Source organism: Cydia strobilella, chromosome 2, assembly GCF_947568885.1.
Source record: "Cydia strobilella chromosome 2, ilCydStro3.1, whole genome shotgun sequence".
Taxonomy (NCBI): domain Eukaryota; kingdom Metazoa; phylum Arthropoda; class Insecta; order Lepidoptera; family Tortricidae; genus Cydia; species Cydia strobilella.
The window spans coordinates 9,356,185-9,369,035 of NC_086042.1; the positions used below are offsets into that span (position 1 = coordinate 9,356,185).

General features: G+C 36.8%; 2 protein-coding genes and 1 long non-coding RNA gene across 5 annotated transcripts in view; 1 reads left to right on the forward strand and 2 right to left on the reverse strand.

Moving 5' to 3' along the window:
* LOC134751423 (uncharacterized) overlaps positions 1-12,851 on the reverse strand; it is a 292,528-nt gene that overhangs the window by 159,845 nt on the left and 119,832 nt on the right. The gene's annotated exons all lie outside the window — the stretch shown is intronic.
* Positions 1-12,851, forward strand: part of LOC134750903 (autophagy-related protein 16-1) — a 348,791-nt gene that overhangs the window by 43,749 nt on the left and 292,191 nt on the right. The gene's annotated exons all lie outside the window — the stretch shown is intronic.
* LOC134750756 (uncharacterized) overlaps positions 1-12,851 on the reverse strand; it is an 88,641-nt gene that overhangs the window by 3,517 nt on the left and 72,273 nt on the right. Inside the window, exons 4-6 of the mRNA XM_063686001.1 lie at positions 11,665-12,060; positions 11,166-11,326; positions 9,192-9,393 (exon numbers count right to left, since the gene is read on the reverse strand). Coding sequence (XP_063542071.1) covers positions 9,192-9,393; positions 11,166-11,326; positions 11,665-12,053 — 752 coding nt within the window. The 5' untranslated portion in view covers positions 12,054-12,060. The remainder of the gene's footprint in view (positions 1-9,191; positions 9,394-11,165; positions 11,327-11,664; positions 12,061-12,851) is intronic.

Here is a 12,851-nt window from a genome sequence, read left to right on the forward strand (position 1 = left end):
CGGATCAGACTACGCTTCAAAAGTATGTCATAACTTAACAAAAATAAGTATATCTCTATATGTAGAACAATATATTAGACTGAAATATACTTTTCAACGGGAACTGTAGAGATATATCCCTATTTGGCGTTTTGTTTCATCCGCTACTAATCTTGATGCTGACTGTATCTATTTTGTTTCCTTCATCGGCTTATTGTCTTAACGGGCCTACTAACTATCAGTCCGCCGGACGATATCGGCCTGTCAGTTGTTCGGAACTGTCAATTTTTTGTTCTAACTGACAGGCCGATATCGTCCGGCGGACTGATAGTCAGAGGGTCCCTTTAATTTCACATTAATTAATAATAAATTACTAATATTAACACGTCATATATTTCAACTACGTAGTATATACATAGGTGTAGAAATTGGAAATCGAAAGGAAAATTCATTATTTTTTTTTTTTACTCGTCGACTGCAAACTTGAATTAAGATTTCGTATACCAAACTGTAATTGGGTACTTTTCATGTATGGGCTTCCAACTCAACTATAATATTTATTACCATACTGTTATTAGTCAACTAACCCTATCAATGTAATCTGACCCTATTCATGCAAATAAATAATTTATGATTTAACTATAATTAAATTGGCCAATCACAGCTCGCCGCGTTCAAGAGGAAGAAACAAAACTATAGCTCAAATAAATTTTATAACTAAATCTAGTTAAATAGATAGAAAATGAGCAATTTATCACAATAAACTGGACACCTATAAAAATAGGAAAAATAAAAAAATACGAGCCCTCAAAGTTTCAAAATTTAAGTTTTTTTTTTCAAACTTCCAAAAAAGGAAAAAAGTAATTACACACTTACATTTTATAAAAAAAAAATGTATGGCAACAATACACGATAAAATTTAATCGGTGACCAGGAGTTGAAAAATATTAATTACCAACCTTTAAATAGAATTCAATACTCGAGATCTCATGCAATTTACTTCACCGTCTAATAGGGATGATGAGTTGATGGCACGTGTTGAATTTTATAACAAAATCTAGTAAAATATAGGTAGATAGCAAATGAGCAATCTATCACAATAATGAGGATATTAAAATGATATATGGAAATAATACAAAAATACAGGACCTGAAAGTTTCAAAATTTAACTTATTTTTTAACTTCCAAAAAGAAAAAAAAGTAAGAGTACGATTCGATTCCTTAATTTTTTTCCAAAAAAGGAGTGTAGAGCAACAGTATACATACATAAACGCAATATTTCACCGACAAAAACGCAATTTACTTATTTTGTCCATACTTCAAGATGGGCTCTCACGGCGCGACTCGGGAAATGAATTAGAGATTCACTAGATATGAAATAGTAAAGATATGTGACATTCCACGGCAAAAGGTACCTTATGGCGGCTGGCGCTTACGTCGCATAGCGTCGCAAATTATTGCGGCGCTATGCGACAGCGCCATCCAATATTAATTGGAGTGGCGTTAATAATAGCGTACCTAAGCGCCAACCGCCAAAGGAACCTTTACCCGTGGGACGTCACATATCTTTACTATTTCATATCTAGTGAATCTCTAATTCATTTCCCGAATCGCACCGCCAAGTGACCTTGACATCACTTATCGTTTTGTTAGGAGTGTTTCGCGAATAAAGTACGACTGATATCATTAATAAAAAAATTGTCAACTACCATATTGCTTCATAAGTCAAAAACGCGCGTGTGACACCCTTCATATAGCAACATCTATAGACTACGAAAACCACTTAGCGTTGCTTGTTTAGTCTTCATAGGCTAGGATGGCCAAAATCGAAAAAAAAATTGAATTTAGCAAGGAGCAAGTACCAGGGCCTCATGAGTTACGAGGTGTCGTTGACCAACCCACCGGGCCCCGGCGGCCGGGGCGCGTACGAGTATGAAGGTATCGCAGCTGCTCGCGTATCTTTAGCTGTATACTTTTGGTTTCTTTACCTATATGATTCTACTAGTTAAAAGTATTATTTTTGTTGACTCGTAGAAAAAGTATTGTATACAATAGTGATATAATCAAGTTTTTCAATCTCGTACCCAATAAGGCCACACAGCAAGCTTCGTGGCGTTAACACGGTACTCGACTGAAAAGCTCTCCATTATATCACGATTGTATAAACTACTATTATCATGCTCTTCCGCTTATAGCAGTTGCATAATTATGTTAATCACGAAAATAACTTCGAAACTTATTATTCTCATTAACTTGATGAGTTGATCTGTTTACATAATCGAAGCAGTCCTTTCTTATTTTCGTTTTATTTAGTGACCACCCACAAGCGTATTATCGAAGTCGATCTTACTCAATATTTTCTCGTGATGCGCACTCGGCCCCGATCAGATGACCCCAATAACCTGCGGGAACGCATTTTCACAAAAGATAGCGCAAATGCCGCGTTTTCGGATTTAAATACTTAGCCATAATTGTATTTTTTATCGTAAATATATATATTTAAAGGCGAGGTTAATAGCTCGCGCATTCGATAGGTACACTGGGTGAATAAAAAAATATAAATTGTTGTTGTACTACGACAGCAAATATAAACATTAGGACTTACGGATTCAACATTTACTATATAAGAATATACAGTCAGTAGAAAATGTACCATATGTCATATAAATATAACCAAATATAAAAAGCCATAGTAGGTAATTTGGAAATTCTTTGTAGACTTTCTAATATTATATTTGATAAGAATAGAATCGATGAGCATCAATATGTGTTTGGGAATAATGAGGTTTCTTTTTTGCGGACTGTACCTTTGTTCAAAAAACTTGTGTGTATACAAATAAACAAGTCTTTATAAGTTAAGTCAAGTATAAGTCAAGTTATTATCTGTCATTCTATTTAGAAAATAAAAAACCGGACAAGTGCGAGTCGAACTCGCCCACCGAGGGTTCCGTACTTTTTAGTATTTGTTGTTATAGCGGCAACAGAAATAGATCATCTGTGAAAATTTCAACTGTCTAGCTATCACGGTTCATGAGATACAGCCTGGTGACAGACAGACAGACGGACAGCGAACCCTAAAAAGCCATTCCGATAGAGTTTATATCGTAAAAACTTAAAAGTTATAAATACGAATATAACATAGATATACTTATATTACGTAGTGCATGCGTGTCTATTATTTTATTCAACATGTTACTTAAAAGGTTATTCATATTCATATTCATATTCAATCATTTACTTGCATCAAAAACACATAAAAATGCATCTAAAAACAATTCAAATCAAGTATATAATTTTTGAACCTGCATTGGCTTAAATTACGTTATCGCTTGGATTTGGTATATAATACGGATACGCAATGCAATATCCATTATAATGCTTCGGCTCGGGTGGTCCTAGCTTTGTGAGGAAAGAATAGGCCATTTATATTACCATCATTTCTATTAGTTGTAATTTAAACCCTGAGATTTCCCGATATGCCCTGAAGCTCGTCTAAATACGGTTTGAAATAAATTGGTCGTAATTCAAGTATGCGTTATATTTGTACGACCTTGTTTACTACGACTCATTAAAAGGTTGCATTAGAAATGTTTATTAATTGATAGTTGTGTTGCATTAAAACATTGAATGAATTCTACATTGTTACACAGTTTGAAGTCCGAGAACAATGTATTTATCGGTTATCGTATCATGGAAGCAGGAAGCGATAGGGCAAAGCGCTCCCACACCGCCGCATGCGCAAGCTGCGGCCGCGCGGACCCACGCGGGCCGGGGCGCGGGCGCAGCGCCCGCCACGTCCGGGGAATATTTGCCAAATGTCGTGACTGTCGACGATCGCGATGCGCGCCGCCCGGGGTGCGCCGCAACCTGCAACCCGCTTGTTTCAATGGCGATAGTACCACAACTAGTATCCGACCCAACTGTACCCAACGGTACACGTGTCAAGACGATACTAAACAGTGACACGACCACATGAAATCGCTGCAATCGCATAATTTTTAACGGAATATCTGAAGGCGCGAAATCGTGGAATTGGTTACTACACGCGAGTCACTCGACCTCCATTTCACTAGCAAAAAGCTTTTGGGTGAACTTGTTACCGTTACCCAGCAACTCTAGGCAGTGCGACGACGTCCCATTACAAGACGTCGACGCGCTGGCCATACGTAATGTTCTCAATCGCTACAGCACCGAATGTGAACGTCGGATGCAGTACACTATTTATGTTAATGATATCAAAAACCGTACAAGGAAATAAACACAATAGGACAGTCGTGTTCTGCTACATTAGACGCCTGAGTCGCGGGCCGTGCAATTGGCCTCCCTGCTTTGTATATAATGCTCGTTTGTAGAATTCAGTAACGAAATGGCTACCAGGAACCGACCGTGACTTATCCAGTGAGGTGCGCTGCAAAGATGTGCCGCAGGTCTCACCATCTACGGTGAACCGGTGAAGTCTGATTGACTTCGTTATGGGTTCTAACCGTAAATAAGCATATGGGCCAGAATGTCAACCTAATGAGACAGTTTGGAAAACTGGTTTTCTGCAGATGAAGTAATTGTTTTCTATGATTAATGAAATGACGGAGCGTTCAATTATGTAAAGGTTCGAAGTCTGGGAATAACAATTGACTAGTTACGGGTACCTGTCCTTGGTACGATTTGACGCGGGTCACTGAACGGATCTGATTGAATAGTATAGAGACATGACCCGCTACAACGTCCATTGTCCTGTCTTGTTAGTGCGATTGTAATGGTCACTTCTAAGATATCACTAGGCTTACGTCAAAGGATTATGTATTCGTTGTTTTTACTCGAATCAACGCTAAATAAAAGATACCTGCTAAACCAATTTACAAGGTTATTTTTGTTTTGTTGTAGAGTTTATATATTTGGGTCGATCAACTTTTTTGTGTCATCTCGTGTCCCAATAAAATAAAAAAATATATCTTTCAAATCTGTGCGTTTTTGTAATTTATCACTTATGTTCTAATGCTAAGGAATTAACCAAAAAGTCAATCTAAGTAGAACTTAAAAACGAACAGAATTATTTTAATATGTCGATTTTTCTTGGTGACCCAGGAGATTTTTTTTGTCCCGTACAAAAAGAGCGTGTCCCAATCGCATATCGGCTTTGGTTTTTACTTAATAGTGTAAAAGTATATTCTACCATATATCATATTAACAATTAATTAAAAAGGTATTTATATCTAATTTACAATTTAACTGCTAAAAGTTCGCTAACATTAATATATTTATTTAAAAAAAATTGTTATCATTAGATTTATATTGACCGGGATATAGACCGTGATTACCTTTGTTTTATTTATGAGCTCCCGAAGGTAATCACGGTCTATATCCCGGTCAATATAAGTCTAGTGAAACTAACCGTGAATCATTCAAAACTCTATTTATTATCATGTCCCAAAACAATGGCTCATTTCTAAGTTTGCTGACTTACCAAACATTACCATTGCAACAAAGGCAAGGTTACAACGCGGCATCGCGAATCCAATAGGCAGTCGATCTAAGTATCACGTGACATCGAGCGTTGCAGTTACTTTTGTAGTCGCCGACCATTTTGTCCGGGGTACGAAAAGAGGTAGGATGTAATAATTGTCGGTCCACTAACTTACCGTTGATATTTCGAACGTAATTTAACCTTTTATTAATATTTTGAAGCGAATTAGATCTATCCTGGGTCTAATATGTTATAGCAACATAGTTTATTGAAATATATTCGTAGGTAGTAAAAATTAATTCATTTTCCTTTAAAATGTCTCTTGTATCACCCTTCTCCCGGGTCACTTTTCTGGTGACCCAAGATACATTTATGATGACTCAGGAGACTTTTTTCTATACACTGAGTATTTTTCTCCTTTGTAGTGCAATTACTAATTATGTAATCCAAAATAACTTTAAACTGTTGATATATCACTTCGCTAATGAGTGGAAGTGGAATTACGGTTTGCACGATGGATACGAGGTGTATGGGAAGATCCGCGGATCCAGATATTCCAGATCGGGATCCGGATTATTACATACATTTCGGATCCGTATTGCGAACCCTAAGTGGAATTTAAACTTAATTTATTGTTTTCTGCCCAACATTTTGGGATACTAAATTGACATGCTGCAGTGCATTCCTGACGTTAATAACGATGTAACTTTTAGAAAAAGCTTAGGCCACTCACTCTGAGCTTAAAGCTCATATTGTGTTAGATTTTTAGTACAGTACAGGCCCCAAATCAGTGAAAATGTCTCTTGGCAAACTAAAGTTGTCTCTGGGAAAACTACGATGACCCTGAAAATTTTCCGTACATTTCGCATTTTTCTGAAGGAACGTAATTCATAAATTGGGTTTTTATTATTTTTTCTGATTATTTGATTGCATTGACATATCACTAAGATAGATAGAACATGAATTAACGCGTTTTTTTAAGTAACATAAAAACTTTTCGAGCATTTTTTGTCATTAGTGACCCAGGAGACACTAAGATTGCTATTATGGAATATCAAACAAGATCTCATTTTTAAGTTACCAGAAGAAAAGCATTTGTGTTCTTTTATATAGTATACAACCATTTTTTCGATTGCATGAAGTTTAATTAGAAAAATCACTGGTAACCCAGGGGACACGTTTTGAGTCATCACAACATACTAACAGCAAATTTGGTCAAAATGATGAAATTTATGCGCAGCTCGTATTCGCATACAAAACTTTGATCATAATTATACGTGAAATATACAAAAACAAATACCAATTCAACACATTTTTTTTGATAAAAATCTTTCTCGATGGCATAAAAAAGCTGATTGACGTATTTAAATGAATAACGTAATTTTTTTCTCAAGGGAACCCGACGCGGACACCATAAAGTACCTTCGTTACCTTTCGTGTAACGATTTCCGGTCTTCTTCTATGGCCAATGCATTAAATGCTTCGACAGTTTAATTAACTGCAATTCTTCGTCTACCATTAGCGCATCTTGGATACAACAAAAATTGCTTTTGTGATTTAATTGCATGAAAATTATACGATGATACCCTAGGCTCGTTAATTAACCACTACGGTCAGCCCTGTTAGTCTATGCTTATTATATAACATTCTCGTTTTTAATACGGCTAAACACTTAAGTAGCTACAAAAATGTTACATCCCGTCTTTGTTTGTAACGATTAGGGTGCATCACCTTACGTGCTTCAAGTACATAACATTTAATTAGTGCAATTAATAAGTATATTATTTTATAAAATAAAGTTTTATTAGTATAAATAGGTAAATATTATTGGCCTGGAAGCATTCTCGTTCTTAAACAAAAACCGGCCAAGTGCGTGTCGGACTCGCGCACGAAGGAAACCGTACCATTACGCAAAAACGGCATAAAATCACGGGATGGGAGCGCCACTTAAATATTTATTTTATTTAGTTTTTAGTATTTTTTGTTATAACGGCAACAGAAATTATACATTATATGTGAAAATTTCAACTGTCTATTATTATTATACTGATTTAAACTTTCACGATTTTTACTCATTATTATTTACAACGACGGGACTTAATCGCGTAAAATAAGTTTTAAATTTACCTCCGACCCCGAGTTTTTATTATTATTATTATCACGGTTTATGAAATACAGCCTGGTGACAGACAGAAGGACAGACAGACAGACGGACAGTGGAGTCTTAGTAATAGGGTCCCGTTTTTACTCTTTTGGTACTGAACTCTAAAAAAACGTGTATTAAGTATACATAAAGATGTACCTACTAGTACATTTGTAAATAAATAATTTCATTTAATGAAACAGTGTATCGGCATGTGTTTACGTATTTAGGTTTACGAGTAGATAGAGCAGTAGAAGTGTAGGCTAGTTACATTCGTGGTCGGTCTGAGAAAGTTCGCAGGTCACGGCTTGCTCCGCCCACCGCACGCTCCACTTTGTTCATTTCTTTGCAAATAATTTACAATGTCTATGTCCGGATTATCCTTTCCTTTAATTATTGAAGCAAAATTGTTTAATGTTATATTAATATTACAGATGCATTGCTTGATTCATATCAATATAACTTGTATCCGATTAACTAAATTTTGAAATATTTATAATTTATAAAGGAATTTGATATTAAATCTGCAAATTTTAGACGGCATTTAAATCAATTATTTAAATCAAGATATTTATAAACAGGTCCAGTTTGTAAACATATATCAAAACATTGTTTTAATCTGAAAACTCGAACCCACTCTTTAGCACAATAATTTTTTACCAACCCCCGCAGGGTTCTTGAGACTGCATTTAGAATTTACGATTATGTGTCAAAAAATAATTTACCTTTTCCATGTTTATTTAACACATGCTAGAATTAGACACCCTGTTAATAAACCCCCGGTACTTTGATACTTCGTTCATACCATGATATTATCTTGGTTAGTCTAAAAGTTTAGCACAATCGGAATAGGAGAAACTGCGAAATCTCTTGGAAAGTGATGAAATTTGGTATATATGTTAATTAAAGGTCCCTTTTTCATGTCAACAACATTTGACATTTGGGGACCTCGAGGAACCGCAGCCATCCTGGAAAATGTGTGCCTTCATGGAAAAATTTGCATTTTACTCTGAATTTACGTATTCTATGGAAATATGGTGTAAGGCAACATTAAAGCTTATTAAAACTAATATATAGGCTAATTTGACAGATTTTTTGCCAAAACATGAATGACCACCCAGTTCTCCAGACTTGAACGTTTTAGATTATTTTGTATGGTCGTACATGCTTTCGAAACTACTTGATCATTAAATCATAAACCTGGATAATTTCAAAAAGGTTGTCGAGGTTCGGAGGTCGAGGTTGGGTATCGAGCGTATTTGGGACGAAATGCCAATGGAAATGGTGCGTGCTGCTTGTGATTCAGTCGAGAGGCGTTTGACGCTGGTAAAAAAGTTGAAGGTGGAGTTATTCCGAAACATTTGTTGTAAATATATTATATAAGTGTGCCATTAATAAAATAAATTTAAATGTAGTAACTATTCGTATACTTATTTGATTCAATATTCGTACTGTATTCGGACTTATTGGACAAGGTGTATATACCAAATTTCATCACTGTCCAAAAGATTTCTCAGTTTGTCCTATTCCGATTGTGCTAGTCCTCATTGACCTCATTTGGCTAAATGCATTTGAGAGATGAGATTTTTTACAAGAACACAAACAAACCTGCAGACAAACTCGTTCTCGCCGAGGCAAAGGTCCAAGCACATCTGCCGTGAGCCGACGGTGTGGGTCCTTTTGCCGCGCCCTTTTAAATGATAGCCGCGCACTCGGTCGAAGCACCACGCTCTCTCGCACGGTCTCACACCGAGGCAGGACTTCTGGGCGTATATTGTGAACACCGGGAACTGGGATTTTGTCAGAGCACCTGTAATAAAAACAACTACAGTTTATGCAATTCTTTTTCACGATTATATTATCTAAAGTAATTCGACAATAAATAGTCACGATTTCCTATTACGGGTAACTTTACGTCAACAAACAACGAACGATTGTCACGAATACAATTGTAAAAGAAGCCTTTACAATTGGTGACACTCTACTCTTTCTAATTCTTTGCGGATATTGTCATTTCTACACAAACGCTTTTATTGGCACGAGCTGGCGTGCTGCACTGTGTCAAGTAGAATGGGCATTTGGAAGCCACAAGGAACTTACTGCAAAGGCCAGTGTCCTTTTTAAATCACGACTAAAATAGTCTGATAAGTCTGATAAGTGGTTTCGGTGCTACAGCGTCTTATAACTTCATTTAGAATGAGTGAACGAACCACAGGTTTCGGTGCAATTCTGGTACGTATATCATCATTAAATATTTTACGCTCTAAGACGAGACGCTCTTGCATCAAGAAGCGCGTTCAACCTTAGCTAATTTCAGGAAATTTACACAGGGAACCGAGCGATCCGTAATTGGATCCCTTAGCTTAGTTCCCCGAATCGAACACTGGCGTTCGGATCCCTTTATACGGTTTAATTCAATATGACTGTTAATACTAGAGCTTACTGCGCCTCTTAGTTGAGGTACATTATACATTCATGAATGTATCACGCACGGCATAATGAACATTCTACAATACATTGATAACCTTTCTTGTAAGATCCTAGAAACCGGTTTATTTAATCTTGTGATGTTAATAGTATTTCCACTTCGCAGGGTAAAACACAAAAAGTTACCCATGATGTTAAGTAGATAATCAATTAGTAAGGTCGTTCACACAGTAGTTATCACGATTTACCCATTTCATTCCGGTCAAAGTGACTTCCCGAGATTTGTTTGAGGTGAGACTGTGGTTAGAGAAGCATTTTCGAGAATAGCAAATTATCATGTTTTTTCTTTTTTTTTTGTTACCTTAAAGCTCTTAGCATTACATTTGCAGATTTATGACCTAAGTTGTTACATACGTATATTACCTCCGCTGTTATACATAAACGGCCGGAATATACATATAAAGATAAAAATAATTGCTAGATTTGTTTGTTAGGTTGATGCTCTTGCATAATTATAACATTACAAAGAGTACATTTTGTCGGTAAAGGTCAAGAGGTGGCCCACTGACTAAAGCTTAAAATGACTATTATTTTAGCCTTCACTAGGTCAAGTTTTACTTTTCGCGGGTGAGAGTATTTACATTTTTTCTAATAAGGCGAAGTAAGCGTGCACAGTCATGCCGTTATTGGCATTCAAATGATCTTATGATACAAAAAAATCTGAACGCGCTCATTCGAGAGCTCACAACACCAAGCGGATAAACGAGAGTGTTCGAGACATCATTGTACCATGTATGTAGGTTCACACCTGCTGTGTCCCATTAACCATATACCAAACGATGCCATTGTATTCTTGTGTAGGTTTATGAATTTTGTTCCTTTTCCCAGAACAATTACCGGTAAACAACGCGAATTATCGCCTGTAGCGGTAAAAACACTTACACATACATGTTCTATCAAAGTTGTGTCTCATAATTAGCAATTATAGCTAATAAAGTGATTAATGTTATTACCTATATTTTCATTAAATTTCTAAGATCGGATGTTTATGACAAGATTTAATTTAATCGCGTGCAGGGGGATACTAGTTCTGCAATAAAATATATTTGCGACTAATGACGTGTTTGGAATAAAATGATATATGTATAGACTTACCTGGCAGTTGGTCCGAATCGGAACTAAAGAGCACACAGAGGCCGGTCTCGTAGTTGACAGCGCGACAGCTGTCGTTGGCCTGGCACTGCTCTAGGCAGTCGGTCAGCATCAGAGTGCCCGGTATGTCGTCCAGTATGTGAGATGGCGCCGAGAAAACATACCTGTGTAGATAAAACACATCAACTATGCGCGGATTATGTTACAGCTTAGGTATACTTTATCAAATCATTTTTTCTAAACCGTTTAATTCATTAAACATTCGTTTATATCTATATCACGAACACAAAACTGCACATGTGATGATAAAATGGAGAAAGATTGCAGATGTTGGATCTCGATAGCTATTCTAGCAGACCCGCTTCAAAGGCTTTATAGACTTAATTACGGCAGCAATTATCGGTCAGTACTCCTCATCAGGGTAAATATTGCCTCCTGTTATATAAATATACTTAATATACGAAACTTTCCCTTAAGAAACTAATATTCATATTTTGCATACCCAGTGACAAGTTCAAATCCAATCATTTCGGGGTCACATTCCTCAAGTGAGTTTGCCGGCGCCGAGGGAGCCGAGGCACCACTAGGTGCCGACGGAGGGACACCTCCAGATGCAGTTTCGGGCACTTCCGCCGGGGCAACAGCTGCCGCCGGTGCTTCTGACGAAGTTTCAGGAGGAGGTGGAGCCCCTGGATTTTTGTAATCTTGAGGAGCAGCCACGACAGTCTGCTCGGGTGATCCCGATTCCACGGCTATATTGTCTTGAGGAGGCGCCTCGGCAGCTGATCGTAACGTTCCCTCAAACTTCTTTGCTGCATCAACGGCACACACCACTAACATAAAACTTAGTAAGAGGCGCATTGTGTTGTCGGTGAGAGGCCGTGGCAACATTGGTTATCTGTAACAAGACAAAAAATGTGATTACATTTTTTATACTTAATTGAAATTTCCCATAGGTACCAGACCTATGGGAAATTTTGTTACAGATTTCAATATTCGATTATAGACTCAAATGTCAATTTGGTGTTAGAATAAGATGTACATCTTTACATTAATTACTTGGATAACTCTGAAAATGGGTACCGTCAGCTGGAATCAATAGGGATGTCGGGATAAATACGGATTAAAAATTGGGAATGACATTCAACAAATAATTTTATAAAATCTACCCACACAAATTGTATCATGCAAAATTTACTATTATTTTCATTTCTCATGCTCTGAAAGAGGGTCATTGTTGTTCTAAAAGGTGTGCAGAAAATGATACGTGTCTGCACTAGAGCGTTTTACGTTCGAAGTACGATTTTTTTAATTTGTTTACGAAGCAATTGAAATTTGAGTTCAAATGGATTTGTTATACAATTTCGATTCTGATTAATTCTCTCCATTCCATAAATAACGATACTTTTGCCTAAATTGTTAATTGAAAGTACCCTCAAGAAATACTATAAAAATGTATACTTAGTCATGTTTTTAAAAAACACATGCATTTTACTCTCCTCGTATTCGAAACGAAAAGTAGGATGTTTAACTCGGGTGAAAGGCATCATTTCGGCCTCGGATTATTAGCGCTCTCACTGCGTTCGAGCGCCAAAATACCTCGACAGGGGTGAGTGTTTTTCATCCCTTGGTTAACAATCTACTATTTTTCAATCGCGTGCTACAATTTGTTCAACGGCAAGCAGGACG